The sequence below is a fragment of the Pholcus phalangioides genome, unplaced genomic scaffold, assembly GCF_987345545.1.
Source record: "Pholcus phalangioides strain wild (caught in Gottingen) unplaced genomic scaffold, Ppha-v1.0 ptg000017l_1, whole genome shotgun sequence".
Taxonomy (NCBI): domain Eukaryota; kingdom Metazoa; phylum Arthropoda; class Arachnida; order Araneae; family Pholcidae; genus Pholcus; species Pholcus phalangioides.
Genome location: NW_028301610.1, coordinates 44,933,032 through 44,953,976, shown reverse-complemented (window position 1 = coordinate 44,953,976; position 20,945 = coordinate 44,933,032). Strand labels below are relative to the sequence as shown.

Sequence of the window (20,945 nt, the reverse complement as noted above, 5' to 3'; positions counted from 1 at the left end):
CAATAAAAAATTAACCGTTTATGCAGCCCCCGTGTGCCCCAAAACCTAATTAGAAAGTTAGAAAGTTGTTGCCGTGTCTCTCCGGATGCAAAAAAAAAAAGAGAGTTCCATGTTTAATATTAACTGAGATATTTGAATTCGAAAAACGGAGGAAAGTTGGGGAAAAACAGCATTAATTGCGCGTAAACCGTTTTTCCCGCATTTAATTCAGTTTGTTCCGCAATTTTCTCCATTTTCCGAATTCGAATATTTCAGTGAATATTGCACTTAAGGACATGGAATTGTTTTTGTTTTCATCAGGAAAGGCAGGGAAACAACGTTGTAGTTGGGTTTTGGGGTACAAGGGGATTATAAATTTTTTATTTAATTTTAATAACTATACAGCTCCTTGAAACATGAATGACATATCTGAATAGCCTACTACACGTTATTTGGAAACTTTTTTAACTGGAAGTATTCCTGTAGGAACTGTTCGCCAGTAAAATGCTATACCCCTTGTTTACTATGCACCCTGTGTGTGTGTGTGTGTATGTGTGTGTGTATTATTTCACTTATTGTAATTTGCTGGGCTGCGATTGTCCATGTTTATAAGATCTATTCTTTTACACCGTTTGATAAATCAGTCGTTATGCATAATAACCGTATGTTTATGAGATTTATATAAAACTCTCGCGCATTAGGTAAAAACACTAATTATTCATAATGCGGCTTGGTATTACTTGAAATTTATTAAGTGTAATATAACTTTTTGTACCTGTGTTGTTTAATGACTCTTGTTTAAATGCTAAATTGTTTAAATGGCCGTCTCATGTATCGATTCGTCCTATAGACTACTGTATATGATGAGTTCGATGATAGCGAATATCTACAACCAAGACTAAGAAAAAGATAAGCTCAATATGTTGGGAGTTGATCTTAAGCAGTTTAATAATAATTTTATTCTACAAGCTATGAAATTATTTGGTGGTATCGATTAAATGAAATATGGTTTTTAGTCTGTAACTGAATCATTAATTTTATTGTTTTCAATAATCAAAACTTTTCTGGCGGAAAAATAATTTTTCAAGATTTTTGTGAATAAATCAATTTTTAATGAATCATATAGTTTATTGATCAAATATCAAAAAACGTAATGCATTCATTTATTTCAAATCAATTTTTTTTCAGAATCTCACTGAATTGATCAAGAGCTTTTCAAAAATTGTATATACGAGGGTTTTAACTCATTGATGAGATACATACTGGAATGTTTTCGGACGTTTTTCCTTTAACAATACCCGTTATTTAAAATTGTTAGGCCGATGCCACACGAGCGCAATTGTCCAATCCACGGACGGGGAGAATTCTCGCTACGCACAAAAAGTTTTGAGGAGTCGCCATACGAGCGTGGTTTTTCGCGTAGGAATCTGTTTCAACTAAATCTTAACTGTGGTAACCTCCTTAGAGAAGTGTGGAAATGATGTGGATGTGTTGGCGACCAACGCTATATCTGAATCAGCGATTTTTCGAATTACGCGCCATTGTAAGGACACAGCTGTTGTAAATGTATTTCAGCATGGGACCTACGGATAAAATGATTTTTTTTGAGGCCCCTACTAGCTGATTATGAATGTTTGTTTTCGATTTTTGTTGCTTAAACTTATTATTTTTTTGTTATTAATTTCAATCAAATCTCATTTTCATTACCTCTGCACTCGAAGCCGTGCCCGTGTTCCCAACCACGCGTGAAGATGGCACTGTCTTAAAAACTGTTGTAACCCGGAAAAAATACGAGCAGTGTTTTTGGAAATAATAATATTTCAAGCTGTGAAATGTTTACGATACATATTTTTTTTTAAAACGCAACAAATTTACAATAGAGTTGTGAAGGAGGGGGTCCATGTAGCTCATGGTCTGAGAGGAGAACTGTAACATTCCTTTGAAATTTAATCATTAACGTGTTGAATGAAGAATGTCCAGCTATTTTTAAATCATATCAGTTTAAACGGTTATAAATATTCTATTTCTCGTAGAACAAGTTCGTTAAATTAAAATTGGAAATCCAATAAGTTTTCATCCGAAAAATAAATAAATAAACAAAAATAAATAAATACAATGGTTTCTTAAATCACATGAATATATTATGCGATTTCACTCGTGTAAACCTACAGGGGTTTCGTGATATACATGCAGTTTTCTCAGTACTTTTTTTTTTGCTTTTCTCGTATACGTGAGGATCAGATAGACCTGAAGGCGGGGCCGTAACTAGATATATGCGTTATTTTGCTACTTCCTTCAATTTGCTCAAAATGAAGCGTTGACATGAAGCTGGGCTGGAAGAGATCTCGACAACGGGATAAGTCCATCCGGGCAAAGTTCTTGACGTTCATTCATTCACCCCACCAATTTAGAATTCGATAATTTTATAATGGTATTCTTCATTTCCGCTTAAAATTTGCCGCCCTCTAAATTTTCCCACCCGCAGCAGTTGTCCAGCCCCCCTCGACCCCTCTAATTCCGGCCTTGTCTGACGGGATGAGTGTAATTTCGCACCAACATCCTGCGGCCGAGCCAACAGGCCAGAATTTTTCTCCAACCCTAGTAATTTAGAGTGTAAAAAAGAATTACAATGGGTTTGACTTCAAACCATCGGGCTCAAAAAGGCTCTGTCAGTCCTCAACATGCAGGAAGTGGAAAAAAAACCAACCTGAAAAACGGCCTCATGCATGGGCCGTTTTTCAAGGCGGAAAACAACCAGTTTCTATACCAACGAAAAACACAACCAAATACTATTTCGTTAAATGGTTCAAATGGTAATTTTCTGACGGCTTTCCTCTATGACCACCTCAATCACCTGCCATGGCTCGCTTTTTACTTGATTTTGATACATGCTCCCCCCCCCCCACCCCCTAGAATATTCTAGACCCACAATGGGGAAGGGCGAATGTGATCCCAGTTAAAAAAAAAAAGGCTCAAGTGGCGCGGTGGTAAGATGCTCGTCATCTACTTTGAAGGTTACCGTCAAGGTTCATGGGTTCGAATCCGGGCAAAGAACATCAGAAACAAGGTCGTAAAATTCCGGAACTAATGAAAGTTTAAAACCTATGCAATAAATAATTTAGGGGAATTGGTGAGGTTAATGAGTGCGGGCCTGATAAAGCCCTGGGCCCAGTGCTACCGCGCTCTCTCTCTTGTCGCGCACCCACAAAAATTCCTTTAAATCACCAACTCATAATTATACAAAACAGTGTCACACCTGAAGTCGTTTCTGATTGGTCAGAGTGACAGGTCATATCAGTTTTATTTCAGACTTCTCGTCATCAGCATGGGTAAGAATTGCGCGAGAATTTCAGCAATTTTCTGGTAGCGTCAGCAAGATCGGTGACATCTGCTTGTACATCCTCGGAGAGTCGGATGAGTTCGCTCCATATCCAGTTTTGTTGGTCCATCATGATGTCATGAAGAAAGCACCTGAATTTGGGTTTTAGACATTTTTACAGAGCGAATGCTTTAGTCAGTTACTTTTTTACTTTAGTTCAGTTACTTTTAGATTGTGTTTTGTTTAGGGCTCCGACTGAGTACGCGCCGTAGTTAGCTAAATTAGGCTTAGCATTGGGGAGCAAAAATTTTTGCGTCCGTCCCTTACACAGGCTGGGCTTTTTTTCTTTTTGTTTTGTGGTTTTGGGCAGTGATGTGATATTTTTTTTACAGCTTATATAAGTACTTAGAAGAAGAAAAAAAGACGAGCAGGGACGTAATCATTCAGCGGCGAAAAAAAAATCAACAATAAATTATCTAATTTCAAAGTAAAAAAAAATCAAAATGACTCGCCACATCTGAGATGACTCGCCAAAATATCTACGATCCTCCGTGTTTTGAGCGCTCGCGTGACCACCTCATGCATTGACAATATCCCTCATCGCGCAAAAAAACTGTTCCGATATGGAGGAGCACGGGACAGAAACCTCCCGTCCGGGGCATTGCTGCGCACTTTTTCCCGTCCGTACCGTGTGGCTGCGCCAGCCTTTTCTTCATCCCCCCCCCCCAAGACGTGCGCAAAAATCCCCGTCCGGGACGACACGCTCGTGTGGCATCAGCCTCATTGAATCAAATTCAATGAAGGCAACAGGCCCTCTTGCGTACCGGGTAAGCAAGAGGGCGTGGGTTCGTGTCCCGGTGGAGACGTGATGACTTTTCTTTCCGAGTTCACCTCAGCATAATATCCGGAAAATAATTGTTTCCTTGATATCTTGGGATGAGAAAAAGCTATCTATCTCTACCCAAATTCAATGAAGTTTAAAAATTAATATAATTTATTGTGCCAAATTCAAAATTAGTTTCGATGATTAAAATTAAAATTCTGATTCTATTTTGAGGTGTATTTGCCGATGTAATTTTTTCAGCAAATGCGATGAGAAAAATCGTGAAATAATTCAGATAAGGTATTTTTGTTTTATTATACAAATCGAAAAATGTCGAATCCATACATACCTGAGCCAAACTTTTCGTGTAAATTATTTTCTAATCTCATGTTTCAATAAGTATTTGTCTTCCACCGTTCATATCAAAGAAAGTCGAACAATGGAAAAACCAATCATCTGTAGAAAGTAATAGGAATAAGGATCTAATTAACAGTTGATAAATTAAACTATAAATATTACATGGAAAAATATTAATAATTTATAATTAATTCTCATTTCTTTGAGAATCGAATCTTCTACCTTTTCTTTGGTTTGTCTTCGATTGTTGAAGAAAAGTCTGCTACTTTTTCTGGCATGGGCAAACGGGGCACATGCCCAGGGCCCGTAAGTTTTTAGGAAACAAAAATTATTCAACATATTCACTTTCTCATTTTATTGAATTGAGTGGTTTTTGTAAAACTGAAGACGGACGGAGATATTAAAATAAGCAAATGTGCTATAGGATATTTCAGAATCTAATTGTGTGAATGTATTTATGCCTAATATTTTCTCACATACTTTATAACTTCAAAAATTCGTGTTTGCTCAATTTTTGTCGGAAACGGGCCCTGAGAACAGTCATAGGTAATGATAAAACGAGTTATTATTATTTTTTTTTTGCTTGTAACAATTGTTATATCAGCGATTTTCAAATAGCGTGCCGTGAGATATTTAAAGATAAAATTATATTGAACGTAGTAATAGGGCTGTGATTCCCATCCCGGTGGTCATAGCCCTATTATATGTAATAGGGCTATGATTATCATCCCGGGTATCTATGTAATAGGGCAAAAACTGTTATTCTCATCTCCGTGGTCATGACATTTTTCGGGTGACGCAGAACTGCTTCGTGATCGAGCCTACGAGACATTCAGAAATTTAATTTCATTCCCTGGTTTTCCATGAACTTGAAATTATGAATTTTAGGATTATGTAATTCAATCAAATTTATCCCTCTATGATTCACCTCCCTAAAAATGTATTGAAAAAAAAAGTTTTTCAAAAAAATGAAATTGGTGCTGTAGAATAATTTCATTCGAATACTTCAACACAGCAATTAAATTGATTAGAGTGTTTTTTTTAATAAGCTAAAATGGTTGATTATTTATAACATTAAAATTAAAATGCAGTTTTTTAAATTTTATTTTACAGTTATCTACAAAGAAGTAAAATCTTGCTTAACAAATGTATAAGTTGTTTCCTTGAGAATTTTAATTCCGATTCCCTCAATTTGTTACGATTTCATAAATCTTTGAACACGTAAAATTTCAGCAGCTTTCAAAAAATGACACCGACATGGTATCAACTCTTTCTAGATAAAAAAAAAAAGTATTATATTTATGTTGCCGAACTTCTACTGAGATGATACTAAAAGATGTGTGTGTACTTTCTAAAATACCAAATAAAGTGAGAAAATAAAGTGGTATAATTGTTTTTTTTGTTTCGTATGTATATTCAAATATACGTTAGACCAAAGAGGGTTGAGGACTTGAAGCAGAGCTGAGTGTTTCAATTGAAAATTTTGGCCTGTGAGGTATAGAAGAGCCTTTTTATTTTGATGGATTTTGACAGGACCTGTTCCTCATATTTTCAGGCTCTAAGCAAATAATAATTCTTGGAGTCTCTTATATGTAGTCTTGGAGACAGAGGTGTACGCAGGGAAAGGGGGCACGTAGGCTTTGCTAAAAATGCAAAAAGTAGCCAATTTTGGGGCTCTGAAAATTTGTGGACTCATGGCACGTGCCCCGTTTGTCCATGCGGGGTCGGAATCGTTGAGCTAGAGCTTCTTCAGAGGAGTCAAACCAAAAATACGAGTTAATACTGGAATTATTCATTTTGAAATCCTAGATTGTAGTGTTTTTGTTTTGGCGGGGATGGGGGGGGGGGGAGCGAGATTCAATCCCTGCTACACAGCAAGGCAGTGAAACTAGCATTGGGGGGGGGGGGTTTGTTGAGGCGGAGCTTATCACACTGTTAGGTACCACAGGCTATGTATATTGGAATACATAATAGCGTGTCAGGGGGTACCTCCCACGAAGTTGCAGTAATTGGAACTTTTACTTTTTCCTCCTTTGGGTTCTTTTTCTCTCTCCTGAATTTGACTATTAACCTTATCAGAGCAATCGTACTGCACCCTGTTGTTTATATTTTCAGGCGCCAACGGCCTTCGCCGGCGGGGACGACAGACCTACACTCGGTATCAGACGCTGGAGCTTGAAAAAGAGTTTCATACCAACCACTACCTGACCCGCAGGCGCCGTATCGAGATGGCGCACGCATTATGCCTGACCGAAAGGCAGATCAAAATCTGGTTCCAGAATCGTCGTATGAAATTGAAGAAAGAGATTCAAGCCATCAAGGAACTCAACGAACAAGAGCGGCAGGCCCAGGCCGCTAAAATGGCCGCGCAACAACCCAAGGGCCAACAGACGTCAGGTAACGCCAACGCTGGTGCTGACTCTACTGCGGCGGCCAACAAAACGTAAGATCGTTCACAATTTCTGTTTTTCCTCTAATTTTATATATATTACATATATATAAAAAAAAAAAAAAACAATTTTTTTTAATTTCTACCACCACCACCACCTCAACAATGAAACGCACTCATTTGTTTGAATTTGTTTTTTGTACTCCATTTTGAAAAATGTGTGTGTGTGCGTGTGTGTGTGTGTGTTTTTTTAATTTAATACCCGGATTTATTCTGAATGTTTAAATAGTTCGCAGATGTTGCATTAATGCGACCGAACAGAACACCATTAATAACTTTAGTTTCACACTCGTGGTTGGTCTATCTGTGAGATTCTAACCAAGAACATGGTGGAAGATTTTTATTCCTTGGTTGTTTTTCAAATGGGAAAAAATTCCCATAATTTTTGAATAATTTATTATTAGTACACGCTTTTTCTTCATTGCCATTAATTTTTCAAAATGTGAGGCGAGATTGGTGATATTTATTTAGATATATAAGTTATGCTTTGTTGAAAGACACATGTAAGGACAGAATTAATAGTAAAATTATTAGAAGTCTGTTTTAAAATTCTGTTTTCCAGGCATCTACATTTGTCAATTCCGTGTTAATTTAAGCAATTCCTTCGGATCAAATATGAGATTTTCGTCAGTGGAAAATATGGAAATATACATCATAATCACACTGTGTTTGTTTGGGCCAACCACGAGGAGTCGAATATGTGTTTCATGTGTTACCCGAGTCTTTTTGTGAGAATCACTCGCTGATTATGTGCCAATGCAAGTTATACGATATACGTGAAAAATTTCAATAAAGAAGAAAGAAAATAAAAACTAGTGGAAGACCCAAAATCCGCTGCAAAAAAAAAACAAAAAAACAATTTTTTGTACTATGCTTATATAAATGGTGCATCTCTTACAAGATAATGTGAAAGAAAACAAAAAAAAATGATTATAATAATAATTATGAGCAGCGTCGTTCAAGGAGAATTTTTTCTGTGAACTTGATATGTATTTCCTTAAGGTCTTCTGATTAGTTTGTTCATTGAAAGAACAAAATACCGTGTGTATCATACATTAAAAAAAAAAACAACAACAGCAAGAAACAGCTTTTGTTGTTTGAAAGAAGCTGAGAGCAGAGACGATATTTGATTCATCGGACAATTTTGGACATTTTTTGGACTTCAATTGTGAAGTAGTACATATATTTGCTCTCTCTCAATCTTTCTCTATCTCTATCTACCTATCTATCTTGTGTGAGTACGGCTGTGACTTTCTCTTACCCCTACCCTGTAGGATTTAGCTGGAGCCTAACGAGAGATACTATTACAATTATTCATCTCGTTGAGCTGGAAAAATACTTATTTAATGTGTGCTCAAATGTTTGTGTCTCGTCATTGATTTCTTTTTTCTAAAAATTGAGAGGTATCAGGTTTTTTTTGCAACTGGCATCAGCAATCTCAAATATCATATTTATTTACGGCTCAACCTACACCAAAAAAACAACAAAGTTTAGTTAAGCATATTGTAAAGCTAATTATTAATAGAAAACATCGATTTGAAACGAATTTATGAAAATACATTTTAAATCAACAAGTGTTTTAGTTATGAGAAAATTTTTATAATATCACGATATGGAGCAGTTGAGAGGTTTTTGGAGTCATAAACCATTGAAAATAATCTCAACTCTAAAGAATAAATCTTTAATTAATCGAAAAATAATCAGCATTTTTTATATGACTTTAATCGACATTTATATTTGAATCAACAAGTGTTTCAGTCATGAGAAAATTATTGTAAAATTGTAATATGGAAGTTTTTTGAAGTAGAAAAAAAATCACACACATCTTAACTTTTAAAGAATAAATTTCTCTCTTTTTTAAATAATTAGTATTTTTTATATAATTTGATGTATTAAATTTCTTATGGTCTTAAGTCCCCCAAAAATTTACAATCAATATCGATAGAAATTAATCTCACAGACATTATACATAAATTCATGGAAGACCAAATCAGAAAGAGAGGTTGTGGTAAGATATTTTGAGACTTTTTTGAGTTTTTAATAGTGTAATGAAAATTGCATAATTTTCAAATCATCTGGTGAAGGACGTTACGTCTCGGCTGAGTCTGTGGATGCTTCGCAGTTGAAAGGTAAGTGATTTTGAAAGTTTCAAATTTTAATTTTATTAGTTTAGCAAATTTTTAAATATGTATATGTATTTTTCTAGAAATTTTCGAGATGGTCTTTTCTTATAGTAATTTTTGTTCACTTTCTTGATCGCGTTCTGAATAATTGTGATTGATTTAATAATCGCGTTTATCACCAACTGGATAAAGAATATGAATTTGATTGGAATGCAAAAGGTTTGTGCGAATAACTGTAAAAATAAGCTTCTAGTTTACCATAAAACATTCCAATATCCCCTTTTTGCGTGTAGAATACTTTACTGTTATTAATTAGTGTTTAGTTTTTGTTTCAATTTTCGTCATCTTTTTTTCATAATCCTTTCGGAGGGTTTTTTCAGCTTCTAATCCAATTTTGATTATTTTATGCTAAGAAGTAATCAAATTGTGCCGGAATTAATTTAGGGAATTTACGCAGGACTAAAAATTCTTAGGCACATTTAAAAATTGAGAATTTCAATTTTAAATCCCAAATATATAAGCGTTTGTTGTAACTTATAAGTACGTAGTAACATATAAATATACAAGATAGTAAATATACAAAATAGAACATTACAAGATAGTAACTCTCTATCTTGTACCTCTATTAGTAAAAATGATTCGCGTAAAATAACGATGAATTAATTATTGATGATGCAATTTAAAGATAACTATAACAAAAATTAATGTAAAAGTGTAATGGCCTCTCATATTTCCCTTGAGATTGCTGTGCCAGTACAGAAAATCTAATGCTTCAGTTGTTTTATTGAACGTGCTGTCGCATTTGCACATGCGATCATGATAAAGTATTCTACGTATTTGAATGAAATGTGACTTCATTACTGTAATTAATTTTCTGTTGAAAAAAAAATTGATGCGAAAGTGGACCTAAAAAAACTTTTTGTTTTGTATCTAGGATGGTTATTCGTACCTTTCGAAAATGGCACGAGTTCAAGCTACGCGAGCTGACATTGCGAATTTGACCCCATGTATTTACAGTTAACATGATATTTAATACTTATAGAAAAAAAAATTATATCAACTTACTCATTTGTGAGAGTTATTTTTTCGCCATAAATTCTTCTGAATCATCATTATGATGTTTGATAGACCTAAATTTAAAGGCAGAAATTAATTATTTCAAAAATTCAAATGCATAAATAATTTTATGACCAATTAAATGGAAATTTTATGTTTATAGTAAAATTAAATCATAATAAAAATATAAAAATTCGATACGGCTTCTCCATTGTTCACGACTGGTGCGATCATTAGCAGGTAAGCAATATATTTATATAAAGTGCGCACAGTTATGTTAGAAAAAATTTTGCGAGAATATTTTGAATACTTTACAAGCATTATAATTCATCTTGTTTACAATTCATCGACCTCACACCGTTCGAATATATTTTTAAATTTTTTGGTCATCGATCGTTTTAGTTAATTATCGCTATTATTGACTTGATGCCTATTGCGTCGAAGAATGATGAAATTATACGTGGTTTGGTTTTGTTCTGTGATATTCTTGACTGCATCTACAATTCCAAATCTTGAAAAGTGAAGAAACCAATTATAAAAACAATTTGTTGCGAAACGTAGACATAATTTTTTTCTTCGGAAGATAATGTCTATTTCAGCACAATTAGTTTGTAACATTTCTGTGGGAAAATTACGGTTATTCAAACTGACAAAATGAACGAACTTCTGCCGTTTTCGTAAGGTGTACCTATATACGTATGTGGTGAACAAAGTGTTCCGATATTCGTGCTTTGTATAAAGTTCTTTAATAATTTTTGTTATTGAAACAAAGTGATCTCAAAGAGCACAAAAGCCGTCTTTGATGGATAATGTAATTACTTAATGTGCGTTTGTTTTGCATCTGGTATATATAATTATTTCTTTTCATGTTGCACTTGTTTTATTCGGAATTTTTTTTGTCTTTCCGCGTGTTTGCAGTGCCATGGAATAGTTGCGCACATACACACTCATACAAAAACAAAATGTTATGTCTCAATATTTTACATGTTTTCCAAGCAACGCTTGGTATACATAGATGTTGAATTAGATTTTTGTCTCCACCTTCCATTGTTCTATGATAATTATTCTCGAGCGGAAACAAAACGAGGCTTAGTTTGTTATTAATTTTCGTTATTAATTATTATAATGTGTTGTGCAATCCTGTTGGAATTTTCTTTATTCCTCGTGGAAGGCGATTTACACGTATTTTCGTGTTCACAATTTTTTAGTGTTAAAGTTTATTTTTAATGTTTTCTTTTTTGTTTTTTTAAATGTTGCGTTGTTTGCTGGAAATGTTTTTTAAACGACAGCATGCGTTGTAATTTTGGATTAAGTCACCGGTGGCCTCATAATCGTTCAGGTAAGGCAAAAGGTAGGGACGTATAAACATTTGATACTACTTGATATCCATAAACATTACTTAAATATTTGAAAGAGCTTTAAATTCAGTCCTAAATAACTGCATAGTCTGTATAACTGATAGTCTGTAAAAACAATTCATTGTTATATCTATTATAATAATTTAAAATTGAATTTTATAGCAGAATATGAGCATTTCTCAATTTGCTACGGGATACGTTTAATCAAAATAACGACGCATGTTGTCGTAGTCAATAACCACTGCACTGTTTGCGAAAGCCCATTCATGCTGATAAAAAAAATCATGGAATTTTTTGTTAATGCATCAACAGAAAATTATGCAGTGCAAATTTTGTGTAGCTGCAAACTGTACATAAAAGAAAATTGCGAAATTCATATACGTAATATGACAAAGGAAATGTTGAAAAACATTTTATTCCATCTATACGTATTCAAAATACACAATTGTATAAATTTTATTTTTATATTTATGGATCCCATATAGTTTTAAACCAAGTTTCAAAAGTTTATTTGGAGATTTCTGAAGAAAATTTTAGTTATTCATTGATTTATAGCCAATTATATTTTATTGCATCCATACTCAAGATTTCCTAATGAATGTAAAGAATGCAAGGAATGTGCTTTCGCAAATATTATTAGCTCTTTTCTCGAGAGCTAAATAATACAACATTTTTGTGCTGCTTCTACTCAAAAAAAGCTTCGTTAGTAGAAAAAAAAAATATTTTGTGAGTTTTTTTCACCGCAATATACGTATTTTTTCCTAGTTCGTAGTGAAAAACATATTTTAGACAGTTTGAAATCGAATATTAATATCTAAAGAATTTAGCGTTTATGGAACTTTAAAAAATGAATATTTATATATATTATTTATACTGTCTTTTGAATTTTCCCCCCTCTCAAATGACTGGAGAGAGTGGTTGTTATATGTTATTGATTGTGAAGTGTGTATAACTCCTTAATATTTCCCCCAAAATACGTGAAAATTATGCTTCTTTCTTCGATCTTGTTTCAAAGGTATGTGTAACGTGCTGTACAAAATGAGAAAAAATATTGAAAAGCCAAAAGAAACATGAGCCAAACTTTCATTATACGTAATTTTAGTCTTTTACGGTAAATTTTACTGAAGTAGCTTTTAAAAGCTTTTGTGTACGCAAGGCAAAAAAAAAAAAGAAAAAAAAAAGTGAAAAATATGTTCTTAAAAATTACATCTTCCATGGGATGTACAGTGTAAATGTTCTTGTACGTATTTGTGACGTAAACGAAAAAGGAAATATAGAATTTACTTAAATATTCTTTTGTCGATGTGGTCATGAGTTGTGTATTAGTCCATTCTTATTTAAATATCAGATGCTGTTTTCTAAAGCAATAGCATGAAAATATTGATTACTAGACCCCCTTATTATACGCAAATAAATGCATGCGTGCACAGTGCATATGCATTTACGCATTTTGGCTGTTTATAATATTAATGCATATAAATGCATAAAATTGAAGAATAAATGACAAAATAAGCGCATACTTTTGAAGTTTTCCGAAAGCTCACCCAAATTTTTCAAATGAATCTTGTTCATAGGCCTACTATACGCATAACACCGGTTTTTTTCCGCACGTGAACAATGATCAGTAGTAAAGTGTTTGTATCCTCATAGTTCGTCCTGGACTGGACTATGCTGTAAGGTGTTGGAGACCATACCTACAGAGGGACATTGACTTGGTTGAAGGAGTGCAGAGAAGAGCTACGCGTTGGTAAGGGAAAATTCTAGGTTATGGTGTCACAGGGAGTTTTTCTCTAATAAGGGTGGTAATAAATGGAATAGCTTACCATCGGAGGTAGTAAATTCTAACACAAGTGACACGTTTAAAAAGAAATACTATAAGCATGTTGGGGTAAATCGAGAAGCTATCCATACTTAGAATAAGACAACCATAAATACATTTTATGGGCTTTGTATAATATTTATCATGTATATATATAATATTGTTTGTAATTGCATTTTTAATTGGGTTGCTGTAGTTTTGGAATATATGACATCCATATTTTTTATCGGTGTCTTTTTCTCAGCCACCTCGTTGGGCATTTTGCCTGTTGTAGTGTTGTATTTGTATTTATATTACTTGTATAAAAAAAATTATAGAGATAGGGAGATGAATTTAGTGAATTACTAAACAATGTTTGTGTAGCCTTTTCTGGTATCCTTTTCTTAAGCCGGGAAGTTAAAGGTTGGGTATAGAATTATCTTACTTCATCCTCGTTAAATAAAGCTAGTATTGAAATTTTTGACAAGCTTTTTTTTTAGTTAATTTAAGAACCAATTAGCCTACATTATAAGGAAATAATAACTTGTATTGAACACCAATACTGGAGTGACCATCTCACCCTTGTCTCCCAGAAAATCTCACATTTTAGTGAATTTTATCACAATGCTATCGAAATTAAAGTATAGGTTACTGTATTATATAATTCTGAGGTTGAATCATTTATGTAAGCTTGGAATATTCGGTATTTTAAATAATAGTTTTATGAATGCGGTGAGCTGAAGTGTGACCGGCTCAATCAATTCTCAGTAACTTTTTGACGAAATGGGCCATATCTGAAGGCTAATTGTTTTTATTTTTCAAATTTCCTTTATTTAAGATTTTTAAACACAGTTACGAAACATTTAGGGGCTAAGCAAGCTTGTGAGTCCACAAAACAATATCTGTCGGCATAAATAATAACGAGAGAAAAAAAAGAAAGAAAAAACATACATACATATAACACCAAGAAATAAGTGGCAACAGGAATGGAATTGATAAACAAAAAAATTTGGCATTTAGCAGCCAAGTATTATTTGATTGCCAAGTATTTTTTTTTAGTCAAGTGTTAAATCTCGGGTGAAAAATTTTCCTCTTTCAACGATATTTTTGTTTTATTAATGCTGAATGCATAATAAAACAGAAATATGCATTTCAAGAACATGTTTGCTTTTTTTTGTTGGGTATATTTTTAATACATATTTTCTCAATTTTAATACATATTTCAGAATTTTCAGGAAATTTTTCGGATTTTTAGTGCATAAATTTTAGGATATTTCCTGCATATTTTGACATTTTGGGATATTTCGTGCATATTTTGGGATATTTCGTGCATTTATAGAAAATTCCGCTTGATACTGTTTATCATTTTGGCGAAAACAAAATTGACAAAAATTTGATGTCCCAGCTGGCTCCTTCGCCTTATTAATTCCATCATAGGCGTCCCGGAGCGAATACCAATCAAATATTGATAGAAAACGGAGAGATTAAAAATACACGATAATAAATAAAAGAAGAAAAAATATACAAACACAAATACAACGCCACAACAGGCAAAATGCCCAACGAGGTGGCTGAGAAAAAGATGCCCATAAAAATATGGATGTCATATATTTTAAAACTACATCAACCCAATTAAAAATGCAATTACAAACAACATATATATACATGATAAAATATTATACAATGCCCATAAAGAATACTTATGGTTGTCTTATTCTAAGTATGGGTAGCTTCTCGATTTAACCCAACATGTTTATCGTACGTTTGTCGTTATATATATGACAGATGATAGTAATGAAATAATAAAACGCAATTTAATCAGAATATTGAAAAGCTAAAAGAAACATAAGTCAAACTTTCATTATGCGTAAACCTGTAAAGTCTTTTACGATAAATTTTACCGAAGTAGCTTTTTAAAAGCTGCTGTGTATGCAAGACAAAAAACTGAAAATATGTTCTTAAAAATTACATCTTCCATGAGATGTGCAGTGTCAATGTTCTTGTACATGTTTATGACGTAAGCAAGAAAGGAAATATAGAATTTACTCAAATATTTCTTTTGTCGATATGGCCATGAGTTGTGTATTTAAACATCAGATGCGGTTTTGTAACTCAATAGCATGAAAACATTGATAATTGCTAGAGCCCGGATTATATGCAAGCACATTTTGACCGTTTTTAATATAAATGCATAAAATTGAGGAATTTTCGGGATAGGCGCATATATTTTTTTACCGTTTTTATTTAAAAAACATCAGATGCTCTTTTCTAACGCAGTAGCATGAAAAAAATTAATAGTTACAATATTTTTTGGATAAAATTTTGGAACCACCTTCTAGAAAAAGCCCCATCCTCTCTATCATTTCGACAATAAATAAATAAAAAATTCGGCAAAAATTTGCTATCCCAGCTGTCTCCTTTGCTGTATGAATTCTGTCACAGGCGTTCTCCGAAGCGGAATCAGTGAAAAATTGATACAAAACGGAGAAATTAAAAATATGAGAGAAATATAAGAAAAAACATAAGACGAGAGATAATGATAATAATAATAATAAAACTCAAAATATTGAGAGAGAGCAAAAGAGTTGCAAAAGAGAAACATGGGCCAAACTTTCATTATGCATAATTTTTGTCTTTTATGGAAAATTGTACTGAAATAGATTTCAAATGCTCTTACATACGCAAGGCAATAACATAAAATTTAAAAGTGCAAAAATATGTTCTTAGAAATTACATCTTTCATTGTAAATGTTCTTGTACGTATTTGTAACGCAAAACGATAAAAGGAATATGGAATTTACTTAAATATCCTTTTGCCGATATTGTCGTGAGTTGTGTATTAGTTCATTTTTATTTAAACATCACATGTTGTTTTTAAAATCAATAGCATGAAATCATTAACAATTAAAATATTTAATTAGATGAAATTTTCCATTAAAAATCTATATTTCACCATGAAAACCACCTTTTAGAAAATTCCACTTCATCCTGTTTATCCTTTTGGCCAAAAAAATTCGACAAAAATTTGCTGTCCCAGCTGTTTCTTTCGCCGTATTAATTCCGCCACAGGCGTTCCGGAGGGAATACAGGTGAAAAATTGATCGGAAATGGAAAAATTAAAAATACAAGTGATAAGTAAAAGAGGAAGACGAAAAAATATATATCATCATGATAGTAATAAATAATGAAACGCAAACTAATCAAAATATTTAAAAAGCAAAAAGGAACATGAGCCAAACTTCCTTTATACATAATTTTAGTCTTTTATGGTAAATTTGACTGAAATAGCTTTCAAAAGTTTTTGTTTACGAAAGGCTCAAAAATAAAAAATGGGAAAAATTATGTTCTTAAAAGTTACATTTTCCGTACATTGTAAAAATGTTCTTTTACATAGTATTTGCGACGAAAAACGAAGTACAGAATTGACATCTATTATCGATGTGGTCGTGAATTGTGTATTACAATAGTTCCAATAGTTCATTTTTATTTAAACATCAGATGTTGTTATTTAAAACGACAGAATGAAAACATTAATAATTGCAATATTTTATTAGATAAAATTTGCCATTAAAAATCTATATTTTACCACGGAAACCACCTTTTAGAAAATTCCGCTTCATCCTGTTTATCATTTCAGCAGGTCTAAGCAAGATGAAAAAAAATCCTCAAAAATTTGCAGTCCCAGCTGTCTCCTTCGCTGTATTAATTCCGCCACAGGCGTCCCGGAGCGGATACCAGTGAAAAATTGATAGAAAACGGAGAAATTAAAAATACAAGAGAGAAATAAAAGAAGACGAAAAAAAAATATATGATGATAGTAATAATAATAAAACGCAAACTAATCAAAAGTCTAAAGAAAGAAGCATTCCGAAGCAATTACACCGAGCAACGGTGGGGGAAATCGCCTTCATTAAGGAACAGACGCCGACGTCATTTTAACGAGCGTTTTTAATTAGTCGTTTAGCGATTTTATGATGATTAAACGGCGCATTTTAATTAACGGTAGTGCCCGTTTTCTCCTCTCTCTCTATCTATCTGCGAAGATAGAAAACTTGACTGGTTCCTGGTCGTTAAGTTATCTTTGCCAAGAACTTCTAGTTCGATGTAAAAATAAATCTTGCAATTCATTTCGGGAGCTTTTAAACGATCAATACGTGGATCATTTCATAACAAGTTCTGCCTCGTAATGTGTTATTGTGATGGTACCCGTTAACAAAATGCCTTTCCGAACTTTCAATCGTTCGTTGCTGTCGTTATCGTTGTTTGTTGGAATTTTACTCCGTCGCGAAATAACTTGTGCGAATTGTGTGTGTTCCGCCATATTCATTATATACTAACTGTTATTGTCAAAGATTTTTGTGTGTTATTTTCCGATAGTCTTTTCAAAAAAAATAAATAAATGAAAGTAGAATAAATATATTGTATACGTAATCTGATGGCACTTGTCGGGATTTCAAATCAAATTCCGTAACGAGATTCCTGATTGGAGTTACTGAATTTCGTGACTTAATTTTCAAAAGCGATCGCATCAGTTTTGTGGTTGCTATAAAGATTGTTTCGGAACAGGAATAGAATTTGAATTTTATGTTAAGTATGACATCACAATTTGATAAATATTTCCTGTATAGTAATTGAATTTATGGAAGGTATAATTAACACGATAAATATATTTCTTTAATATATTTTATGCAGAGATTTTTCTCTTTTTATCGGGAATTACTGGCAAAAATTTCATTTTAATTGATGAATGAACAGCAGCGAAAATACAGCTAACATTTGTTAGTTTGACAACCAATTTAATTGATAATTAATGTGATGTAGCAATCCCCAAGAGTTGAAATCAACATAAATCACGTGCATTACATGTTTTCTTAGCGTTAAGAAAATATAAATTTATGCGTTTTGTGAAAAAATGAATAATTTAATTCAAATTTTATATGGTTTTGTTTTATTGTCAAAGATTTTTGTGTATTATTTTCCGATAGTTTTGCAGAAAAAAATAAATAAAAAGAAAGTAAATATTTTTTGTGTATACGTAATCTGATGGCACTTGTCGGGATTTCAAAGCAAATTCCGTAACGAGTTTCCTGACTGGAGGACAGAATTTCGTGACTTAATTTTCCAAAGTTTAATTTTTGTGATTGCTATAAAGATTGTTTCGGAACAGAAACGAAATTTGAATTTTGTGACATCATAATGTGAGGCGTATTTCCTATATAGTAATTAGGAATAATTAAGAATTATAAAGTAATTAATATATAGGCTATATGATGAAAATATTTCTTTAAGATTTCTCTTTTTTTATCTGAAATTGCTAGCAAAAATTTTGTTTTTATTGATATATATGATATTACGAATATTAGCTATATGGTGTTTACACAACAATCAATCAAATTGATAATTAATCTAATTTTTTGAGCCTCGAATGCTGGAACTCATAATAATTCATACTTTCTTGACATTAAGGAAACATACCAGGCGCGTATCTAGGATTTATGCCACCCACACAACTTTAAAATTCGATAATTTTATATAACGGTGTTCTATGTTCCCAACCAAAACTACCGCCCCCTAAATTTTCCCCCGGGGCAGCTGCCTTTCTGCACCCCCTCTAGTTCTGGCACTAAAACATGCATTTACGTTTTGTAAAATTTAATTTCATGTATGACATCATAATTTGATGCCTGTGTAGTATTTGAATTTATGAGAAGTAATAAATATAATAAAAATATTTCATTAAGGCATCTTCTTTTTTTATCGGAAATTAGTGGTAAAATTTGGCAAAAATTTCGTTTTAACTGATAAATGATATCACGAATGTTAGCTGTGTATTTTTTAGCAATACAACAATCAACTTAATGGATACTTAATCTAAATTAGAGCTTTGCGGGATGAAATCAATTTAATTCACGTTTCTTAACATTGAGGAAACATGAATTTTCATTTTGTCAAAATATATAATTTCACCCAAAATTTATATGAAAAGTCTTGTTTTAAATAATGTTGTTGGATCCATTCTAGACTATATAAAGGCTTCTTCATTTTTGCTTAACTACCCTACATAAACTTATAGTAAAAACTTGTATGTAGAAAAACTTCCTACTAGTTATTGAGGTGGAGTTTCCAAACCGGTTCGAGTTCTAGTAAGCTGGATAAAATAAGTGTCACTGTTTGGGATTGGTTTCGCTGATATACTTACTTACGCAGCTTAGCATAAACTGGTTGTTTCTGTAAATTCACTGAAAAATAATTTTTCATATTTAATGTAGAAAATAATTTATTTTTATTGATTCTTAAACAAAGAACGCGAAACATGTTTGAGGAACTTCAAATATTTTCTTAGTATTTAATGGCTTCAAAGAGAATCTCAATTTCTTGTTTACCAACATCGCACCAAAATAATTATTACTTATAGTATTATATAATTACAGTAATCATTACTATATGTCACGGTTTCTGTTGTCTTTTTTAGTCGTTGTGTTCTCAGCTATATAATAGTTAAAACTTTTTCATGATACACTTTGATTATAGTCTGGCAATAGGGCCTATACACGTTTCAAGGTACGTCGTACATTTGCTATTTTTGTAAATAGGTTTACATAAATATAAAATATTAAAATTTAAACTTTCATTTTTTAGACTGGAAAATTGTGATTTTTAAAATTATAATAAATCGGTTGGTTATTAAAATGAAGGAGACAATATTTTTTGGAAAGAATTTTTCATACAGGTCTACACTGAAACCTCACCACAACGATAGGTCTTTTCGATACAACGAAAAGTCCCTCTACAACGTTATTTTTTCAAATCTTGTTTGGAATCGCCTATAGTCTAATGTTAGATTTCTCTTGTGATACAGGAAATCCTTTACTACTATTAAAACCTGTATAATGGTACTTTTGAGGAGATTTTCAAAGTAGGCTACTATATACAACGATTATTATTATTTATATTTTACTCGAAATATACTTCAATACATTTTTTGATTTGTCACGTATCTAAGTTCTTCCGACGGCGTCTGATACTGTACTATTGGTATTTGGTACCACCTGATCACTGAAAGATTTGAAGTTTTTTTTCCGTATAACTACTTTTTTTGTGATATACACAAGTGTATTGCGATAAATTTTTTTACGCAAGCAATACACGTACCTAATTTTGTTTATGAACTAATCAATTAAACTTTCTTCGGCCGGAAAATACTTGAAAGTTCATTTTTTGGTGGTACTAACAACGACGGTTTAGAACAGCAGCATATAAATCTGATGGCAAATGATGATAATGTTACATCTCGATGTAACGATAACCCCTCTACAACGGTATTCTTTTTTGATCCGCAGAATATCGTTATATCGACGTTTCACTGAATATGAATTGAAAATGTTAAATATTTAAACTTTGATTCTCTGGTATAGAAAAGGTAGATCTTTAAAATTAGAAATCGGTTGGTTTTTTAAAATGTAGGAGACAATATTTTTCGGGACATACGTTTTGTAATAAGTATGGTAAAATTGTTATTAAATAAACGTAGACAAGAAAATTCGATAAAATTTAGTTTCAGTTCGTACTACGTGTATGTGTTGTACGTATTCCCCTGTTTCTTTCATGTAATAATATTGACGAAAAGAGGTCATCTGATTTGCATGTGTAGGTTATACAGAGCCATGTGCAAATGCAAATGGA

The 20,945-nt window shown here is 32.6% G+C and overlaps 1 protein-coding gene across 2 annotated transcripts in view; it reads left to right on the top strand.

Moving 5' to 3' along the window:
* The window catches only part of LOC149073505 (homeotic protein ultrabithorax-like), a 183,836-nt gene that overhangs the window by 25,815 nt on the left and 137,076 nt on the right, over positions 1-20,945 (top strand). The window contains exons 2-3 of one of the 2 annotated variants that reach the window (XM_089246928.1): positions 6,594-6,921; positions 7,490-13,125. In XM_089246928.1, coding sequence (XP_089103054.1) covers positions 6,594-6,921; positions 7,490-7,517 — 356 coding nt within the window. In that variant the 3' untranslated portion in view covers positions 7,518-13,125. Of the gene's footprint in view, positions 1-6,593; positions 6,922-7,489; positions 13,126-20,945 lie in introns of those variants that run through there. The other variant, XR_016194452.1, reaches the window with a different exon arrangement.